General features: G+C 44.3%; 1 protein-coding gene, 1 long non-coding RNA gene and 1 pseudogene across 3 annotated transcripts in view; 1 reads left to right on the top strand and 2 right to left on the bottom strand.

Moving 5' to 3' along the window:
* The window catches only part of LOC150019605 (uncharacterized), a 66,135-nt gene extending 46,593 nt beyond the window's left edge, over positions 1-19,542 (bottom strand). Inside the window, exon 1 of the long non-coding RNA XR_016509072.1 lies at positions 19,292-19,542. This is a non-coding gene — a long non-coding RNA (uncharacterized LOC150019605). The remainder of the gene's footprint in view (positions 1-19,291) is intronic.
* LOC150019606 (translation machinery-associated protein 7 pseudogene) lies at positions 13,763-14,075 on the bottom strand (annotated as a pseudogene).
* Positions 18,451-19,800, top strand: part of CAMK1D (calcium/calmodulin dependent protein kinase ID) — a 405,862-nt gene continuing 404,512 nt past the window's right edge. For both annotated transcript variants that reach the window (XM_090266536.1, XM_090266535.1), the window contains exon 1: positions 18,451-18,908. In XM_090266536.1, the coding sequence (XP_090122662.1) occupies positions 18,817-18,908 (92 nt within the window). In that variant the 5' untranslated portion in view covers positions 18,451-18,816. The remainder of the gene's footprint in view (positions 18,909-19,800) is intronic.

Below are 19,800 nucleotides of genomic sequence, written 5' to 3'. Positions count from 1 at the left end.
CCTGTACGCCTGTCTTCACCCTAAATTTAAATAATCTTTATATTGTTAGAACCTGTAGCAGGTCATTAAAATGGGAGAAGATTAAAGAGACTAGATGGAGTTTTTCTTTTTCCTAGTGAGCTAGACTGTCAGTCTGAGCCCTTTCTGCTTAGTTAATAGTCCTGATATGTGCTTGGTAGAATGACCTCACTTTGTGAGAAATCACTCACTCACAAATTAATGTATGACTTCCTGTTGTAATTTATATTGTTGTCACCTTATTTGCACCCGGCCCTTGCTAATTTGTTGCTTTTATATTTTAAAAATTCACTCTTCTTGGCCCACTGGTTTAAATAGCATATTTCATTCTTCTGATCACTACTAACTTGTTGTAGCATTTAGAAATGTTCTAGAAACAAGTGGTGCTTCTGCCCATGTAAAAAGGGGGCCACTTGAAACCTGATGTAGATTGTCACTCACCCAGGAAGAGAGAGGCAAGTGGAAAAATAGTGGGTCCCATGCTCAGGCCTCCAGAAAAATGGGAAGAAAGCCAAACTCAGCTGCAGATGACCCAGGTTCAAGTTTGCACTTTATTTTTCATTGTTTACAGTTTCTCTACATTGCACCTGAGTGTGGGTTTTCCCCCCACACTCATGTTTCTTGGGATTTGTTGGGCTCTTGAAACTGTGAGTTGATGTCAGTCATCAGTTCTAGAAAGTCCCTGGCTATTATCTCTTCAAATATTGCCTTTGTTCCAATATATCTTTCCACTCTGGATGCCAAATTAAATGTAGGTTAGACCTTTAAAATGTATTTTCTTTTTAATATTTTTCTTTTTTCTTCTTTTCAAGCTGAATTCTAGATAGTTTTTTTTCCTGACATATCTTCCGTTTCACTCATTCTCACATTTGCTGTGATAATCTGCTAATGCAGCCATTCATTGGGTTCTTTAATGTCAATGATTGTATTTCCCAGTTTAAGAACTTGTATTGGCTCTTTAAAAAATTTTTTGTGTCATTTTTTGTAGTCTCTAGCCTGTGAAACTTTACAAGTGTCATTTATGTTTTTGAATATAGTAAGTAGAGTTGTCTTATAGTCTGCATCTGAGAATTCCCATTTCTAAAGTTTCTGTGGGCCTGTTTCCACTCTTGGCTGTTTCTTCTATTTTTGCTCATAATGTCCTATTGGATGCTTCAATTCTCTTCATAAGCATTTGTCATGTAAACACACACACACATTCATACCCTGCATACCAATGTTTTAGTCAATAAAGAACCACATCCATGGGGACCCAAAACAAAGCCTCGGAATTTATTTATAAAAAATGTGTACTTATTCTTACATGTTTAAACTTCAGTCACCTTCAAAGTACTCTCCACATGCAGCAATACAACCATCAAGACATTTTTTTCACTGCTCAAAACAGTCTTTGAACTCATCGATTTTGATGCCTTTTAGTGCTTCTGCCGTTTTTTGTTTCACCTCTTCCACATCTGCAAAATGTTTCCCTTCGAGAACCTTTTTTCATCTGGGGGAAACAAACAATGTCGCCCTGGGCAAGATCTGATGAATAGGGATGGTGGGGCATGCAGTTATGTCGTTTTTGGTCAAAATCTGCTGAACACTCAGTGCAGTGTGGGCTGGTGTGCTCGTAAATCACTCATCATGAAATGGGCAAATGTGTTGAAAGAGTCTTAAAAAAAAAAATCACTGAAGCCAAATGCAGCCTCTCACAATACCAGCTGGTACACTGAGACAAATGGGTTCCTAGAACACTCATCTAGTGGGGGAAGCCTGTACTACAAGGGGCTCATCCTCCAGAAGATAATTCTGGTTTTTTGGGGGTCCCCTCTTGTGTACCTGAGAGTGGTGCCATGTGATTATAAAGGAGCTAAGAGATTCCTATCGCCTGGTAATGTAGTAGCCATTGTGATGTCATAGTGCAATACATTACTCACATGCTTGTGCTGATGCTGGTGTAAACAAGCCTACTGCCAGTTGTATAAAAGTATAGCACATACAATCATGTGCAGTCCATAATACTTGGTAATGATATTAAACAACTATGTTACTAGTTTATGTATTTACTATACTGTACTTTTTATCATTATTTTAGAGTGCTTTCTTTTTACTTATATATAAAATGTTTGCCCTGGCTGGGTGGCTCAGTTGGTTGAAATCTATCCCACACAACAAAGAGTTGCAGGTTTGATCCCTGGTCAGGGAATCTATGAGAGAAGACTGATCAATGCATCTCCCTTACATTGATGTTTCTCTCTCTCCCTTACTCTCTCTCTAAAAGTAATAAAAGCATGTCCTCAGGTAAGGATTTAAAAAGAAAAGAGTTTGCTGCAAAACAGTATGCCATGTTATTCCAGCAGTGGCCTCATAGCTTTCCTGTTTACTGCATCTCTTGATTGCATTATTTTCTCCTGTGCTTGATTTAATCTCTTGTTGTTTTTTACAGTAACATGCTCTACAGGCTTGAAGCCTAGAAGCAATAGGCTGGACCATATCACTTGGGTGAGTGGGTGGCTGTACCAGCTAGGCATATGTAAGTGTGCTCTGTGATGTTCATATAATGATGAACTTGTCTGATGACACACTTCTCAGAATGTATCCCCATCATTAAGTGGTACATGTCATGTTTGTGTGTACGTATATGTGAATAATGGTAGAATATCCTTCTAGAGAGGCTTTTCACTCATGTCTGCCAGGTGATCAGGCACTTCCCTCCTATAACCACCTTAATCCAAGTGTAAAATTTAAGATTCCCTGGACTCAGGGATGAAGTGAACCTACCTGTAAACCTGAGGGATCCACATTCTCCTTCTCCCCCACCCTGAGCTTAAAATAGAGAGTGGTTTATCTGAATTCCTAATTTTGGCAGCCTCTGGGCTTTGGCCTAGTGAGGCAATCAAAACAAGATCTTATTGTCAAAGTTGTTTTTTTTTTCCCAGATTGACAAAGGCCTTCGGAGAAAAGCTTTGTGGGCTGACTAACCTCTCCTGGGTTTGTACTCTTCTCGATTTGGCAGGTGTTTTCTCACTCTTTTTATTGCTTTGATGCTTTTAAGAAAATTAAACAAATATCTCGCCCAACTTTATAAGTTGTCTTTGGTGGAGGATTGATTTGAATTAGTCTGCCAATGCCAGAAGTGAAAGTACCGGATGACCTAGGTTGAAATCCTGAGTCTGTCACTTACTAGCCAAGTTTGTTCCCTCAACTAGAAGATGTGTTCATTACATCCTAGCTACTTGACAGTGTGGCTGTAAAATATAAGTGTAAATTTTCTTTTTGTATAGTGGTACAATAACATGTTTGTTTATTATCTCTGTCCCACACTAGAATGTAAGTTCCATGAGGATAGCAAATTTATATATTTCACTATTGTTTCCCCAACAATGCCTGGTGCATAGTAGATGCTCAATAAACATTGAGTAGGAGAAAAAGTTACTTTGTAAAAATAACCAAGGACTTAATCCAAGTGCAACATATTAATAAAATGTACTTTTGGGAGTCAAGCTTGAATCTTTGTAACAGCTTCTACCACTCAGAAGATCCTATTCCCTTTCATTATTTTATAAACCTGGTTGTTACATCAATACAACCATTTTTATTTGGTTTTAGTTCTATTTTGACTAGAATCTTGGTCTTAAGTGAAAGTACCATATTTTCTTGTTTGTGGAAACCTGGTTCCAACCTGTTGGACACTTGGGCTGGTTCCAGTTTAGGGCTATTATAGATAATGTTGGTTTCTTGGTTTGCTGGTGACAGTGAAAAGGATAAAATGTGTTTATTGTCAAGCCTTTTTTCAGGATTATTTCAGAAGGAGTAGGTCCTTTTCTTTCCCCTTAAGGTTTTATTTACTTATTTTTTGAGAGAGGGGAAGGGAGGAAGAAAGCGGAAGAGAAACATCAATGGTTGCCTCTTATATGCTCCCTGACCTGGGACTGAACCTGCAACCCAGGCATGTACCCTGACTGGGAATTGAATCAGAGACCTTTTGCTTTGTGAGATGAATCCCAGCCAACTGAACCTCACTGGTCAAGTCTCTCTCTCTCTCTCTCTCTCTCTCTCTCTATTTTATTTTATTTTGGATGATTTGAGAGATAGAGGATGAGGTAGAAAAGGAGGGACAGAGGGGGAGAGAGAGAGAGGGACAGAGGATCTTGCAGTCTTGGCGTATAAGGATGATGTTCTAACCAGTTGACCTACCCAGCCAGGGCAGAAATAGGTCCTTCAGTGCTTGAAGTTTGGCATTTTCTATAATATTAACAAAATCAACAAAAACTAATCCCTAGTCTCCCAGAGTAAAGTTCAAGTAAAGAGGTCATGAATATGGAATTCAGGGTCACTTTTAAATCCTAATCATTAACTTTCATATTTCCTTGGACAAAAATTATTTTAGTAAATGCTCTATCAGTCACTGTGGCCACATGTACTTATTTGTTCAAATCCAGAAATGATTTAAAAATGACAATGTGATTTATCTTAGGTCATAGAAGCTGCAATACTTGATGACCTTATTCCATACTCTTCAGCTTTTAAGAGAAATAACTAAAATAATTTTGTAATCAGAACAACTAAGTAACCCCAATATGCTTTCACTTAATGATCAGATGATTGAGTGAAAAGGTCACTACGACAATAAGATCTACTATTTATTGATTGCCTTTGTGTTAGATGCATTACAGTTACTATTTATTTTTCTTAGAACAATCTAGCAAAATAAATACTATTGCATTTCCATTTTCCTGATGGAAATGGAGACTGAGACAGGCTATGCAACTTGCCCAGGAGTTACAGAGCAGCTGGGGCAAACCAGTGGTGCTGTTCCGGAGCCCAGGCACTTTACGCTGCTCGCCGCCCCCTGACTTCTCATCCCCACTGAAACAAGAAATGACCTTTTCTATTAGCAAAAGCTCTTAATGCTGCCCTGTTTGAGCATCCCCCGGCCCAGGAGGTTTGGGTGTTCATTAACTTCAATGTGTCCCTTAGGATCTAACACTAGTTGCCCCCGGGGCTGTGGATTAGGTGACTAGGACATAAGAGTTATGAGACATGGCTTCTGCCTTTTGGGGCTCAGTGAGGAGGTTAGACATCTCTGTGAATAGAAATAAGCCACTGGAGTGGCCAACGTGGTGGTTTGATTGATAACTATGATAGACATCCAGGGACAGGAGGAGCGGCTGTGCTGGTGGAGGAAGGGTAGCCCTGACCAGTCCATCTCTCGGGAGGTCAAGAGACAAGAATTTAAAAGTTCCATCTTACAGATATAAAAGCTGGGATGAAGCCTCCCCTGTCCTTGGGGATATCATTTTGAATTAGCATCCGAAGCCAAATTTGGTGTATTTAGTCTTTCCCAGGTGTACTGGCATTGATTGCATAAACCTGGGACTCAGGGTTGGAAAGGGACAGATGTGACTCCCTTGGCTAGCACCCACTGGCCCCCTTCTCTCTCCCACTTGCTGCTTGTCATTTGTGGGGAAAGCTGGGAGTGAGGAGGAGTTGGCAGATGGAGGAGGAGAGCACCCCCAACCAGCCTTCCTCCTGGTTCACTTCTGAATTGAACCGGAGCTCCCGCCCTCCTGTGAGCCTGTAAACACTCAAATTTCTGGTGAAAAGGGTGCCTGCAGAGGGTCGGGTTCAAACTCCAGGCTTTATGTAGACACAGCGATGAGGAAGTGCCAGTGTCTTGTCCAAGGATACATGTCAAGCCAGGAATAGAAGTCAGATCTCCAGCTTGCCCATCTGGACTGCCTCTCAGCTAACGTTCCATGTGAGTCACAGCTTCATCCAGGACAGGGAGGCAACTGAGGGGCTCAGCATCTCTTCATTACCCTCAGTAGCTGGGTTGAGGGAAAGAGAAGTTTTTGTTCATGAGCTCATTCCAATCAGAATGTGTCCAGACGCCCAAATATTTGATTTGAGCCTGGTTGCTAAGAGACCTCCCACTGGGACCCAGCCGCCTGCGGGCAGGAGGGCGGTATTGGCATGGCTTCAGATTCCTGCTAATTTATTTTGAAACCTGAAAACCTGGAGCCTCAGCCTCCTCAAGGCAGCCATGGGGAGAGGAGAGATCTGAGTCAGCCAAGCACCAGAGGAAAAACCCCCACTGACCTTCTGCCAGGGATCTGTAGGAGAGTTTACGCTAGAATTCTTACACAGTGATTGTTTACTGGGTGTGACATATACTGGTGTGGTAATGAAGAATAAACTGGAGCTCTGTGCTTGGTCAAGTCGGGGACATCCCAGAGCGACCTCAGGGACAATACTGGATTTCTGACCTATAACTGGGCATCAGGAAGGCTGCCTTGATTCAAAATCAGCCATACATGTGTACATCTTGGGATTTAATTGCCTGGTAATTTGAACTCCCTAAGGGAATGACATAAGCAAAAGTGTCCTTGGTAAGTGTGTGAGGGGTCAGGGCAAGTGGTGATAGTTGGGGAAATCCCCATTTCTCAACAGAGGGCAGACAGCTGAACATAATAGACTTACCATCATTATTGTTCCCAGTGAATAGCTCTCACTGCTTCCCTGCCCAGGGCCATTCTCAGAACCAGAGAGGGATCTACAGAGGCCTCAAATTATTTTGTTTCTGAATTTGGCTTTAGTACTTACATACAAATAAATGTTTTTTTTAAAAGGACAATGGGCGAAGGTCTCGAGCTCCTCGAGCTGCTTCAAGCTGGACATGGTCGTCGTCCTACCTACCCTTGGGTCCAGAAAACCCTAATAATAGTGGAGGTGTGGAAGGGAAGGTGGCCTTCCCACATGGAAAAGGATCGTGCAGACTCCAGGTCAGTTGGCTGTCCCCGGACAACGGCGTGCTTGGTTTAACAGGCTGGCATCCTTGTTGTATTCTGGGGGCAACAGGTTTGGCAACAGGGTTAAAGGACATCATTCAATCCATAACCACTAGATGACAAAAGGCAGGTATTAATTTTTCAATGTCCCACATTAGGGAAAAAGAGGGCTTCTTTGGAGGAAGGTGTGCCAGGCACATCTCACCTGTCCAACAAATAAATGTTTTTATGTGAGAAACATAGGTTTTACTGTTAGGATTTTTGGATGAGAATTGTAATTTGATGTGTAAAGACCATGGATGGTTACCCTTGGCTTTCACCTAATGTCCTCCTTTCTGTGAATTATTTCCCTGGAAGCGGTATAGCCCATGGGGTTTTGTTTTTGGCTAGAACTGTACCATGGGTTCCATTCTCCTCTGTGTAAACTTGTGCCCTTGGGCAAGTTCTGATGTCTCAGTTTCCTTGTTTGTCAGAAGTCATCCAGAAAGAAGTGTTTGTCAAGTTTGAGAAGAGCAGGCAGTAGTAATTTGGTGCTTGGGAAAAATCAACTGGGAAGAGGAAGGAGAATGAAATTAAATTTGGAAACAGGGAAGGGGTGAGATCGAGGCTGAGCATGGTGTTTAGTGCATGATAACCAATTTCTAAAGTCATTCTGAGAGGCTCCAATCAAATTTGCTTGACTAAAAAGAAAGATGAGAAGAGAGATATATGCCCAGTTCCATGAACTGAACAGAGGACGTGCGTGAGTAGTTTGAATTAACATAGGAGATAAGGGGAGTTACAAATACAACCCACACCAACGTCCTGTGGTTCTAGAAGGCATCAAATCAGCAGGTGATAGAAGTTCCATCTTGCAGACCAGGCAGAAGATACCCTTCAGAATTGAAATATACCCGAATCAAGAGAGAAAACTCTTAGGAAAGCAAAGTTTTGCTATTAAGTCTGTGTGCTGAAGAAGAAATTAGCAAGAGATATTAAACTCTCTCAACCCTCATGGTTAACTAAATATTCCATGTCATCTGAGATATCAATGATTTGTTTCCATAAAAGAAGTTATGATGTCACAAGGGCTGCATTATGATGTCATCACAGGATCCCTTAGACACTTCACCTAGAAAGACAGAGCCTCTCATTTTGGATACAAATACCCTTGCTAATGAGGAACATTGGCAGGAAAGGGGAGAAGGTCACTCCAGAAAAGGTAAATGCAGCAGACAGAACCAAATCCTACATGGAGATCTTGAATATTCCATGGGGTATTCAGCCAAAAGCTGTCTCTTAGTTTTTCAGTAATAATAAATGTCAGAGCCTGGGGTAAAAATAGACCCACTTCCAGTGTGGTTTCTGGCTGGTTCAGCGGGAAAGAGCATTGTTAACCTTGAACAGACTGGGGAGCCGCCAGAGATTTGGAAGCTGAGACTCTCCAGGGAGGAGCATGACTGGGGGAGCGAGGAGTTCCAGAGCCACCCTGACCCCAGTTCCTTGGTTGGCCCTTTGCCTAGTTCCTGTGTACGTTTAATTAGGAGTAAAGCTCTTCTTGAGGCTGGTAAACATCTTTCCTAATGATCGGCTTAAGGCCAGTGTTTGCAGCAGGTGGAGCACTTATATTTTGTTATATGTGTCATCAGTATTCCAATTACTCCACAGAATTCTGTTCATGTGGGGAACAAAGTCCACAGATGCCTCAATATGTGAACCCTAGAAAGAGCAGTTGGGCCAGAAATGCTGAGAAGAACTTAACTGAATGTTTTGCCTGGTACCTTGTGAGTGGATATTTTGCCCGCACCTTTCCTCTGTTTTTAGAAACACTTGGAGAAACAGAAGAATCACAGTGGTTCACAGGGGCATGCTGTCAACTTGAAGGAGCATATTCTTTTTAAAAAATTAAGCTATGAGCCATTTGCTTTTATAAAAATATTGGTCTCCACTTGTGGGTTTATGACAAATATAAAAATTATGTGTTTCTGGTTACAGATTTTTAGTGTTGGTTTGGAAGAGTTAATGCTCACAGTGCCCAGACACTCTGCCTGGGGTTTGGGGGTCATAAATTAGCAGGATCTGGCTCATTGATAGGCTTCCTTCAGCTAGGAAATCCTTGCCTGAAACAAGAATCTTGTAACAGTCCAAGATTATTTACATCTAATATAAAATGCAATAATCTAGAGGAAGTCTTGTGGGTGGGTATGTTTTGAGTAAGATGTTTTGTTTTGTTTTTCTTTTCCTTTGGAAATCCTTCATTTTCTAATCCAGGCCAAAAAACAAACCAACAATAACAACAAAAGAGCCAGATGTGACAGATGTTAAAAGAAAAAGAGGCATATTATTAATATGTGATGGTTACTGACTGCATTTCTTCTGAGAAGTCCACAGTGCTTTGCACATATTATACCATCCATCCCCACATATTATCCTCATTTGAAGAAAGGACTGGAAAATGCCTGAAGTCAGGGAGCATATGAGATTGGATGAGATCTGGGTTCTTTTATTTTGAACAGCACCTTGCTCTGGTTCCAGCACCAATACTGGAACACAGAGAAATGCCTTTCACCCAATTTGTGTTTTAAAAAAACCCTCTATTGCACTCACTTTCACTGTAGCCTTAAGGCAAAGGCCTGAACATGCAAACAGCCCTCACCAGACGCACTGACAAACCCAATTACTTGTTGGCTTGTTTCCTGTGCCAGGCTGTTTGGAAAGTCACTTTTGCATGGTGTACCCACCGCTCACCAATAGCATGATTCCAGGGCCACAGCTCTATTGGACTGGAGTTAATATTCAGGGAACTGTCCCCGACTGTCTCTGAGACTGACGCCTGCAGTGATGCCCCAAGAGCTGAGTGCATTTCAGAATGCTGGCTAATTAGTCCATCTTTGGCACATCCTTAGGACTTCACCCCCTACTTCAAGACTCCTTAATGACTATATATTGAAATTTATTTCTAACTCAAAAGTAGAAAGTTCGGGAGCAATACTGCAAGTTTCTCTGGAGCTCCTTGTCTGAATTCCTTCGCAGGTGCACAGGGTTCTATTGCGGTGAAGGCTGTGCTCCGCCAGCATTAGAGAAGCAACCAGGAGCCCATACAATTTCTGTGGGTGACAGCCATTTTGGACATTCTGGGGTGGAAGGGGTGTTCCAATGTTTAAACCCTGATTCTCACACTTGTTGAAGCACTTAACAATTTTTATTCTTGGGCTCAAAGGAAGGAAGGTCAAGGTCTTTCAAAAGCAGATCCCTTAAGCTTCCCCCAGCTTGTCCTTGTTCCCCTTTGTTCACTGCGCTCTAACCCACATGCACACCACCACTCTGGATACATCGCCTTCTGTGGTATCTTTGCGGTGGTCATTAGTGCTCTTTGCCAAATAGATTTGGCTTTCCCCCTTCTAGGCACATATGGTTGCATTTCCTGGCCCCCTTGTGGTTGGGTCAGGCTGTCACTAGCTCTGGCCACTCACTAGTGAGTAGAAGTAATGTGTGTTTCTTCTGGGGAAGAACAGTTAACTGCCCACGCAAGCCCTGCTGCAGCGCCCTCCTGGAAGTGACCAGACAAATTCAAGATGGCGGCCGCTGGGCCAGCAGGCGGACGCGAGAAGTAAACCTTTGTTATTATAAGTCACTGAGATCTGGGGACTCTTCACCATACGGATTCACCTTTCTTTAATATTTTTGTACCTTCACCCATGCTTTTCCTTCTTCTTGAAATCTGTGCCCTCCCTCTTTGCTTGGCAAATTCTTACAGGCCCTTCCAGACCGAGTTCAAAAGTCCTCTTTCCTGTGAAGCCTCGTCTGACACCTCCAGGAAATTGGACCCCCTCTAATTTGTGCTTCCGCATCATCCTTTGTGCAAAACTCCACTATAGCCTTCATCATCACATTTTATTCTCGCTATCTGTGTACGGTCTGTTTTCGTCTCTTAGACTTTGAACATCTTGAGAGCAGGCACTGTTCACTTTCCTATCCAAGGTGTCCATTTCAAAGTAGAAGCTCAAAAGGGAAACTAAGGCACTCAGGATGGTTGGTGAACATAATTCAGGTCAGCCCACTAGTATTAACAATTCATCGTCCCAATGGCCCCACATATATCAAAACTAGTAAGTTGACAAATATTGGAAGATATTTCTTAAAATTGATTTCTCTCCTTGCTTCAACATTATTTAAGTAACTGTTATATCTCAAAAATATTTGTGGTTTACTTAGCTAAAAATGAAGAAAGAACATCTTACAATCAGGCTATCTTTTGGTGATTACCTATCTTTACAGGAAAAGATTTTTTTTAAGATATGGGGATTTGGAGAAAATAACTCTTGATGGGCAATTTTTTTAGGCTATTGTGGTTAGTTGCTTAGGCTTGGCTCTACTTATGTGAAACTGCATATTCATTGACTCAGTGCCCTCAATTTTTGTGACTCTATTTATGTACATCATGAGATGTATCGCCCTCAGTTGTTTGAAATGTACCGTTAAGTTAAAATATTAGTTGGGGAGATTCTATTTTAATGTCTGTTGTAGATCCTATCCTGGGTTAAAAAAAAAAAAAAGGGTGATCCCATTTTTATTTAGCCCTAGTTCCTCAAATAAAAGGCAGCATATTTACTTTTATGTCTTTAGTATCCTTAGTTTTATAAATGCACCTGTGTACATTGTCAAATGTACTTCTTTGAGTTATGAATAGACTCCTAATTCTAAAATGAACTGACAAAATTGTGTTTCAACGTCAATTGGAGAATATCAGGAAAGACCCCACACATATTTCAGGTCTCAGGTGGAAAGTAAAAGCTAATGTCCACTAGGTAAATATCCAATGGGGTATGTTCACTTGAGGTTTGAAATAAATAAAATTAACCCTCCCCCAACCCCAACCCAAGATGCATTTGTGGATTTAGCAGTCATTTGATTCTCCTGTTTTGGTTTTGAACAGAGGTCAGTTCTTTTTCTTTATTCACCTGCTCAAAATCTATTGTTCCTCTTTCTAGTAACAGCTTCTCAGCATTTTTCTGATGACTTTCTTTGAGTAACACTGACAGAGGATTGTACTGCAGCAGTTAAGAGCAGGGCTCTGGAGCCAGGCTGTATGGTTTTAATCACTCATGCTGTATGACCAGGAGTGTATAACTTAAGCTTTCTAAATCTTGGTCTCCTCCTCTATAAAATGGGAATAATGATATTACTTCTTAGAATTGATGTGAGGATTAATAAATAAATATGGTAAAGCACTTAGACCAAGACCTAGTAAGTGTTAGTTATTATTATAAAAATTTTAAATGACAATTTGATTTCCTTAGGGACTTTATAAACATTTTCTCTCATCGTGGCTATAGAAGTATGTAACAGGCTGATCCATTTTTTGCCCCAATACATGTGAATTGACATTTGTTTTTCTGAGAAAACCAAAGGATTCTTTCTTTCTTTTAAAAATTTTGTTTACTTACTTTAGAGAGAGGGGAAGGGAGGGATAAAAACAGGGAGAGAAACATCAACGTGAGAGAGAAACACCGACAAGCCAGGCATGTGTTCTGACTGGGAATCAAAATAGTGACCCTTCACTTTGTGGGATGACACCCAACCAACTGAGCCACACTGTTCAGGACCAAAGGATTGTTTTTAAGAAGATAAGTCGTTTTACCAGGATATGTCTTGATAATGATTATCCATATATTTTCTGATATGTAGTGTTACCCTTCAGTTTGTAGTTTAAAGTTTTTCTTCATATCTGGAAAGCTTTCTTGAATAACATCTTTCAATATTTTTTGTTCCATTATTTAAGTCTCTTCAGAAGGGATACCATTTGTGAATATATTGAACTTCCTTTGTGTTTTGTGTTTCATATAATTTTCTAGCAAATCTTGGTTTCCATTTTATTTTCCCACTACAGTTGTCCCTTGGTATGTGTGGGGGATGGGGATTGGTTCTGGGACCCCCCACAAATACCAAAGTCTGCAGATACTCAAGTATAAAATGGTACAGTATTTGCCTCTAATCTAAACACATTTTCTTGTATACTCTAAATCATCTCTAGATTAGTTATAATACCTAATACAATGTAAATACTATGTAAATAGTTGTTATACTGTATTGTTTAGGGAATAATGACAAGAAAAAAACTCTGTATATTTCAATACAGATGCAACCATCATAGGTCTAACTACATAGTACATGTCAGCAACAAGGTAACTTAAAAAAATTTTTTTTTGATATGAGTTGGTTGAATCTGAGGATCTGGAACCCATGGAAACAAGGGCTGACTATTTCCTTGATTTTGTCCTCTGTATCTCTTAAGGAGTGGTCCTTAGACATCTTCCAGGTTTTCAGCTGTTTCTAATGCAATCTTTATATCTATGGTTGTTTTGTTCTTGTTTTTTTCTCCAGCTCGTTTTAATTTCTTCTGTTGTGTTGCCCTATATTTCCAGAGCAAATGCATCTGTTTTAAGTTCTTGTTTTACACAAATTATATTTTTTGTAAATTATATATTTGCATATGAATTTTGCCTGTTCTCTACCAAAATTTTTTGCATTGATTCTTCACTGCCATTTGTTTTTCCTACTTCTTCACACATTTTTCTAAAAGTATATTTTATTGATTATGTTGTTACAGTAGTTCCAATTTATTTTTCACCTTTGCACCCCTCTGCCCAATATCCCCTTTCCCTCCAGCAATCCCACCCCACTTAGTTCATGTCCATGGGTCATACATACAACTTCTTTGGCTTCACCCTTTCCTATATTATTCTTTTTTTTTTCAAACGAGTTGGTTTAATTCCAGGTGGTACAGAGTTCTGGATGGAAAAAAGACTGAAGAACACATGTTGACAGGATTCTGGGCTAGGCTTACTCTGACCTCACAGTTAAGGTTGAAATGGCAGAGTGAGAAAAACTAAAGAGATGAGCCACTGCATGACTATCATCATTATTATTTTTTGCAAAAGTTTATTCTTAAATGTACAACAGGCTCCAAAACAGTTCATTCTAGCTATAGGTGGCAAGAGACGTTATGATAGGGAATCCAGATGTTAAACCAGGAATGGAAGTCAGGATCACCATTGCCCGAGGCACAAGGAACAGCTCACTTTTTTCCAGATTTCTTAATTCCACCTGTGGCCAGGGGGCCCTTCCCCACGGCCTTCGCTTTCAGTTCCTCAAGTTTCTTCTGCTCCTCTTTTTGCTTCTGCTTGAATGCCTTTTCATCCTCATCCATCTCCTTGGCCTGCTTCTTGGGTTGCTTCAGGGGCTTCTTCTTGCCACCTTCGGGGCCAGACATGGCGGCCGCCCCTTCCCCAGACCCTGCCACCAGAAACTCTCCTATATTATTCTTAACTTCCCCCTGTCTATTTTGTACCAACCGATTATGCTTCTTAATCCCTGCACAATATCCCCATTTCTCCCCTCCCCCCTCCCAGCTGATAACCCTGCAAATGATCCCCATACCCATGATTCTATTACTATTCTGGTTTGCTTAGTTGGATTTTGTTTTTATTTTTAGATTCAGTTGTTGAGAGTTGTGAGTTTGTTGTCATTTTAGTGTTCATAGTTTTGATCTTCTTTTTCTTAAGTAAGTCTCTTTGACATTTCATATAATAATGACTTGGTGATGATGAACTCCTTTAGCTTTACCTTGTCTGGGAAGCACTTCATCTGCCCTTCCATTCCAAATGATAGCTTTGCTGGATAGAGTAATCCTGGTTGCAGGCTGCCTTTAATCACATTGAATACTGCTTACCAGTCCCTTCCTGCCTGCAAAGTGCCCTCTGAGAAATCAGCTGATAGTCCTATAGGCACCCCCCTGTAGGCAACTCTCTGCCTCTCTCTTGCTGCCCTCAGGACTTTCTCTTTGTCTTTCACCTTTGGTATCTCAATCATGAGGTGTCCTGGTGTGGTCTCCTCTGGGTCCAGCTCGCCTGAAACCCTCTGTGCTTCCCGGACTTGTATGTCCATCTCCTTCGCAAAATTTGGGAAGTTTTCCTCATTTTTTTAAATTCTTGCTTCCTCATTCTGCACTGGTTGACTGTTTTTTTCTTCCTTATGTTCCAAATCATTGATTTGAACCCCAGTTTCCTTCCCTAAATTTTTTTTGTGTGGATTTTCCTTCATTTCACTTAGCATAGCTTTCACTTCTTCCCTTATGTGTCTGCCATACTCACACATATCTGTCAAGCCTGTGAGCATCTTTATCACCAGTGTTTTGAATTCTTCATCTGTTAGGTTGGCTATCTCCTTGTTGCTTAGTTCTCCCACTGGAACCTTGATCTGTTCCCCCTTTTGGGCCATACTTCTCTGTCTCCTCATTCTGACAGGCTCCTGTGTTTATTTGCCTCTGCATCCCAGGTAGATCTGTCACTCCTGTTATGTTGTAAGGGGCGGAGCCTTAGGGTTTCATCAGTACAGGGTGACCCATTTCACTACGTTGTGGCGCTGTATGTTGGGGAGGGGTCTGAGAGGATACAATGCCACCTGCCCAGCATGCGCCCCTTTTCCAGGCACTTCTCCCACTTCCCTATGGGACTGGTGCCTCTCTAGCTGCTGCCTTGGCCATCCCTCCCAGAGTGGGTGGATCTGTGGATGTTCTAGGATCATGGGGCCTCTTTAAACAAGCGGACTCTGCTGAGAGACTGGCAGTTTCTGCTTCCACCCCAACCTCCACTGGTCTGCACAGTCAGAAGAAATGAGGCTTGATTTTCCCCCAAGGCCGGGACCATGAGCTGTTTGGTCTAGTCAGGAGCTGGGAATGCTCCCCAGGTGTCCCTCCTGACTTTTTAAAATGTGTGACTGTGCTTTCCGATGGCCTGCTGCTGCTGCCACCACCACACCACGTCCTTTCCACTCTGGCTCCACCCCTCCTGTCTATCTGGTTGAGTATTTTTTCTTTATATCTTTGTTTGCTGGACTTCCATGCAGTTTGATTATCTAGAACTTCTGGTTGTTTCTAGTTTTGAGGTAGTTGTATTCATTCTTAGTTGTGGAGGGAGACACAGTGTCCATATGGGCCAGAAGTGTCTCCCCTCCCCCTTTTTTTAATTGGAAGAGTTTTGTAAAGATTTTGTTCTAGTCCTACCTCAGTTTTTCATCATGTGAACCTGATGAGTTCTTCCATGAAGAGATATTTGTGAGAGGTTCACATTAACAAGAGGGCCTTAAGACATTTTCCAGGCTAGCTGGAATTTTTCTTGGATCATGCTCAGGCTCGTTATGACCCAAGTTTGACTGAAGGTTCTTTTAGTCTTTACTTCTTTGAATACAATCTGAAACAGCCATGTTGTATTCCTCTTCTCAACTTCTCATTTTTGACAGTCTGCTTTTTACCAAGGTGGCAGTTCTGTGTGATTCCTTATTCAGCTATGCTTTTCCTAGGTGTTATTATAGTGTACACTGTCGATGACTTATGTTAATGACCAGTATGTAGGGAATATGCTCAAGTAACTCTCTTAACTATTTCTAAGAACTAAGTAGACAATTTAAGATGCTTAAAATTTTGCAGCGTTTGTGAGAAGAGGCCCCTAACATCGAAGTGTTGTCAAACAATCTATTTGATGGGAAACTTTTAATAAAAGAACGTTTTCCTGGTAATAATTCTTGCTGAGATTTAAACAAGTTTTTCATGCAGGGTGTATCTATGTGAAGCCACCTAACAAAATGTTTTTTGACCAATGTTTTTGGACCAAAGATTTCTTAAGTTTTCAAAGATTATGGTAGACTGGATAAGCTGTTCATCATGTTAAAAACAATGCTGATTTATAAGTCATAAAAGTCACTGATCCTTAGGCAAGAAGCAAGGGAGGAAATAGGAAAAAACTGAGTAAGAAGGAAGAGAAGAAGTGGGGAGAAGGGATGGAGAAAAAAAATACAAGATGCTTATGGTGGGCAAAGGATGCCAACTGGGACCTCAGTTATGCCTTGTTCCTACTCTTCACACTTAACCTTTAACTCAAATAAAAGATGATATAGTGCTTCAAATATATTTCTAATTCAGGGAGGTGCTGTTAGCCTTGGATTTGGGTGATGTGTTCTAACTTTGAGAGAGGTTCCTCAGTATCTGCCTTGGAAGTTGGGTTTGCCAATTCAGTCCGTGTTTCTAACTGCCAAGTAATCCCCTATTTGCTTGCCTCAGCTTTAAGAGCCTTAAGCTAACAGCCTCTGAAAGACAAACACGGTGGTGTGGCGGGATGGGTCGGCCAGGTTCCCTTCTGACCTCCTTGGGGTTACGGAAGGGGTCGGGGGACAGGTGCGGGACTGCTTCCGGGAGAACTTGTCAGAACCAGGCAGAAGGTGCTGGATGAATTTTCCTTTTCAGGGAGTATAATTTTTTTCCCCTATGACACCGAAATTGGAACAGTACTGGGAAAATGGGACAGGTGTCTCCAATCAAGAGTCAGGGCTGTTTACCCAACCCAGCCTAAGGCCCCTAAGGGAGTGATAGTCTTGTTAAAGAGAAAAGTAAAATTTCCTGGAACTAGAGGCAGTCCTTGCAGGTTGGGGCCGGGGGCGGCCGTGGTGGTGGCGGTGGTGGTGTGTGTGTGTGTGTTGGGGGTGGAGGGGATCCGCACGTGGATGCCCCCTGACAGGTGGACATAGGAGGGAGGTGGGCAAAGGGCACCTCTGAGAAGGAGGCCAGAAGGAACTCAGGGTTTGTTTCCCCAGCCCATAAGCAAGGATGTTTCCAGCTACATGTCCTGCCACCTGGGTACCCTACTAAGCCGGGTGGGGCTAAGGAGGATGTGGGGCAGACGTTCACTCTCCACTAAGTCTCTGGGTTTGTGAGGCCGCAGAGGAGAGACGGGGAAACCAGGAGGCACCAAGCAGGAACGAGAGCCAGGGCAGCCAGAGAGGCGCACGAAGCCAGCTCCGGCCCAAGGCCGAACCCACCCGCCGCCCAGCAGCCAAATAATCCCGTGAGTTTGCTCCCAAAGGGAAAACCAGGCAGCGCCCGGGATGTCCTGCGCGTCCCAGGTCCCGAGGCTCCCAAGCGTTTTCGCCGCCACGAGGGCCCCCTCCCCCGACCACGATAGGACGCCAGCGCCGATTTTGGTGCAATGCGAATTAGCTCGCCGAGTGGAGTCAGGAGGGACTGACAGGCTCCAGGAGCGCCTGCCGGGGCCGGCGCCGGGGAGCCGAGTCAACGCCCACCTCCGCTCTCACACAGCTGCCGCCTCGGTCGCCATAACAACCGGCCCCCGCCCCCTGGGCCCAAGACACTCCTGAGAGCTGTGGGGCTCCCGCTTGCACCCGCCAGTGCTCAGGACGCGCAGAGGGCGCCCAGCATCCCGGGGGCCTCGCGACCCTCCCCCTCCCGGTCCCACTGCCGCGGAGCGCGACTCAGAGGCGCCCCCGTCCGCCGCCGCCGCCAGGGAGGAGAGTCCTCGCGCCCCCAAGAATTGACTTTGCAGAATTAATAAAGCACCCCAGGAGCTAGGCTCCTCCCGCACGCTCCCTAGCTCCCGGCACCTGCTCGGTCCCCGCCCCTGCCCTCTCTCAGGCTACAGGGTGCTTGCCGTGGCCAGGAGCGTGGCCGGGCGGCTGAGGGCAGTGCCTCCGCGCTCGGGGCACAGGACATCCCCGAAGGCAGCAGAGCGCGGGAGGCGGGGAGGCTTCGCGGGGGGGGCGGCCTGGGTGCGCGGAGAGGCGGGGAGCCCGCAGGAGGAGAAGGAGGAGGAGTGAGCAGGCGGGCGGCGGGGAGGCGGAGAAGGGACGCAAGAAAGTAGCAGAAAGTGAGGCTGGCAACCCGCGGCAAAGAAGCCGGGCAAGCAGCGGCGGAGGCAGGAAGTCTGTGTCAGAGGCGAGCAGAAATACGAGCCAGGGAGGCACCTCGGCGGCGGCGGCGGCGAGAGTGAAAGAGGAAATTGCAGAAGAGGAAGCTCTGCTGCAACAGCAAGTCTCCTCCGGCTCCGGCGCCGAGCATCCCCGCGCCGCCTGCCCCAGGCTCCGGGACACCCCTGCGCCCTCCGCAGCCGGGCACCCCCTCCTCAGCGCGCCCGCCCGGGCCCCAGAAGCCCGGCCGCGCCGCCTAGCCGCTCGCCGCTCACGCCGCCCCTCGTCTGCCATGGCCCGGGAGAACTGCGAGGGCAGCTCCTCCTGGAAAAAGCAAGCGGAGGACATCAAGAAAATTTTTGAGTTCAAGGAGACCCTCGGAACGTAAGTGGGGACCAGGGAGAAGAGGGTGGAGGGGGCAGCGGCCGCGGGTGCTTAGGCGGCTTCGCTGTCACCAACGCCGCTGTCACCAAAGCCGCCGCCACCGCCGCAGGAACCGCTGGTCGCCACGTCCTCATTGTGGGTTCTCGGCTCTGCGGAGCACCCCGTGCGCCCAACGCGTGGGTCTGCGCCGCCCCCCTCCCCGGGGAAAGTGGGCATGGCTTCTGGGTGCGGGAGCTCTGGGCTTTGGGAGGACTGTCCCCGCTGGCAGGAGACTTAATTAACAGTTCCCCTTACACCACCGCCCTCTCGATTTCTTTCTCCCACGCGTGACTGTGGGCTGAGATGGTGTATTTTCTGTTTACTGTCTGTGCGCGTTTACTCACCGTGTGTAGGGGTGCACCGGTGTCAACAAGAGACGTGGTCATGAGAAAATCAGGCTTCAGTCATTCCCATTTTTGTCTTCCATCATGTATTCTTCCAGAATTGACATCTGTACGTACGAGGTGTTGGCAAGACTTTGAATGGCCACGCGATTGTGGACGGGAAGAATTTCGCAGTGTGCAGGGTCACGTGTGGGCAGCGCCTCACCTGAGCGTGTGTCCATTTCACAGAGGCTCTGCCGCTCACGCCAGGGCGCATGTCTCCTAGGGAAGGTCTGAGTGTCGCTGTGCAGACGGTTTCTCTCCAGGGCTGTATTTAGTCCGATGCAGGTGGCTGCGTCTCAAGAAAGCAGCAATCGGAAGTGGATGGCGTGAATGCAGCAAGCATGTGCCGCTCTGCTCAGCTGCGGTTCCCGTTCTGCCCAGGAGTTAGCTTTATTTGTTTTGTTTTGAGAGCCAGAGCAATAGTTGGGGAAGCTTATGGTGAAAAAGAATCAGGCACTGCTGGATGA

Source organism: Furipterus horrens, unplaced genomic scaffold, assembly GCF_987537825.1.
Source record: "Furipterus horrens unplaced genomic scaffold, mFurHor1.1.pri manual_scaffold_2, whole genome shotgun sequence".
NCBI lineage: Eukaryota > Metazoa > Chordata > Mammalia > Chiroptera > Furipteridae > Furipterus > Furipterus horrens.
This window is presented reverse-complemented; position numbering and strand designations above follow the sequence as displayed.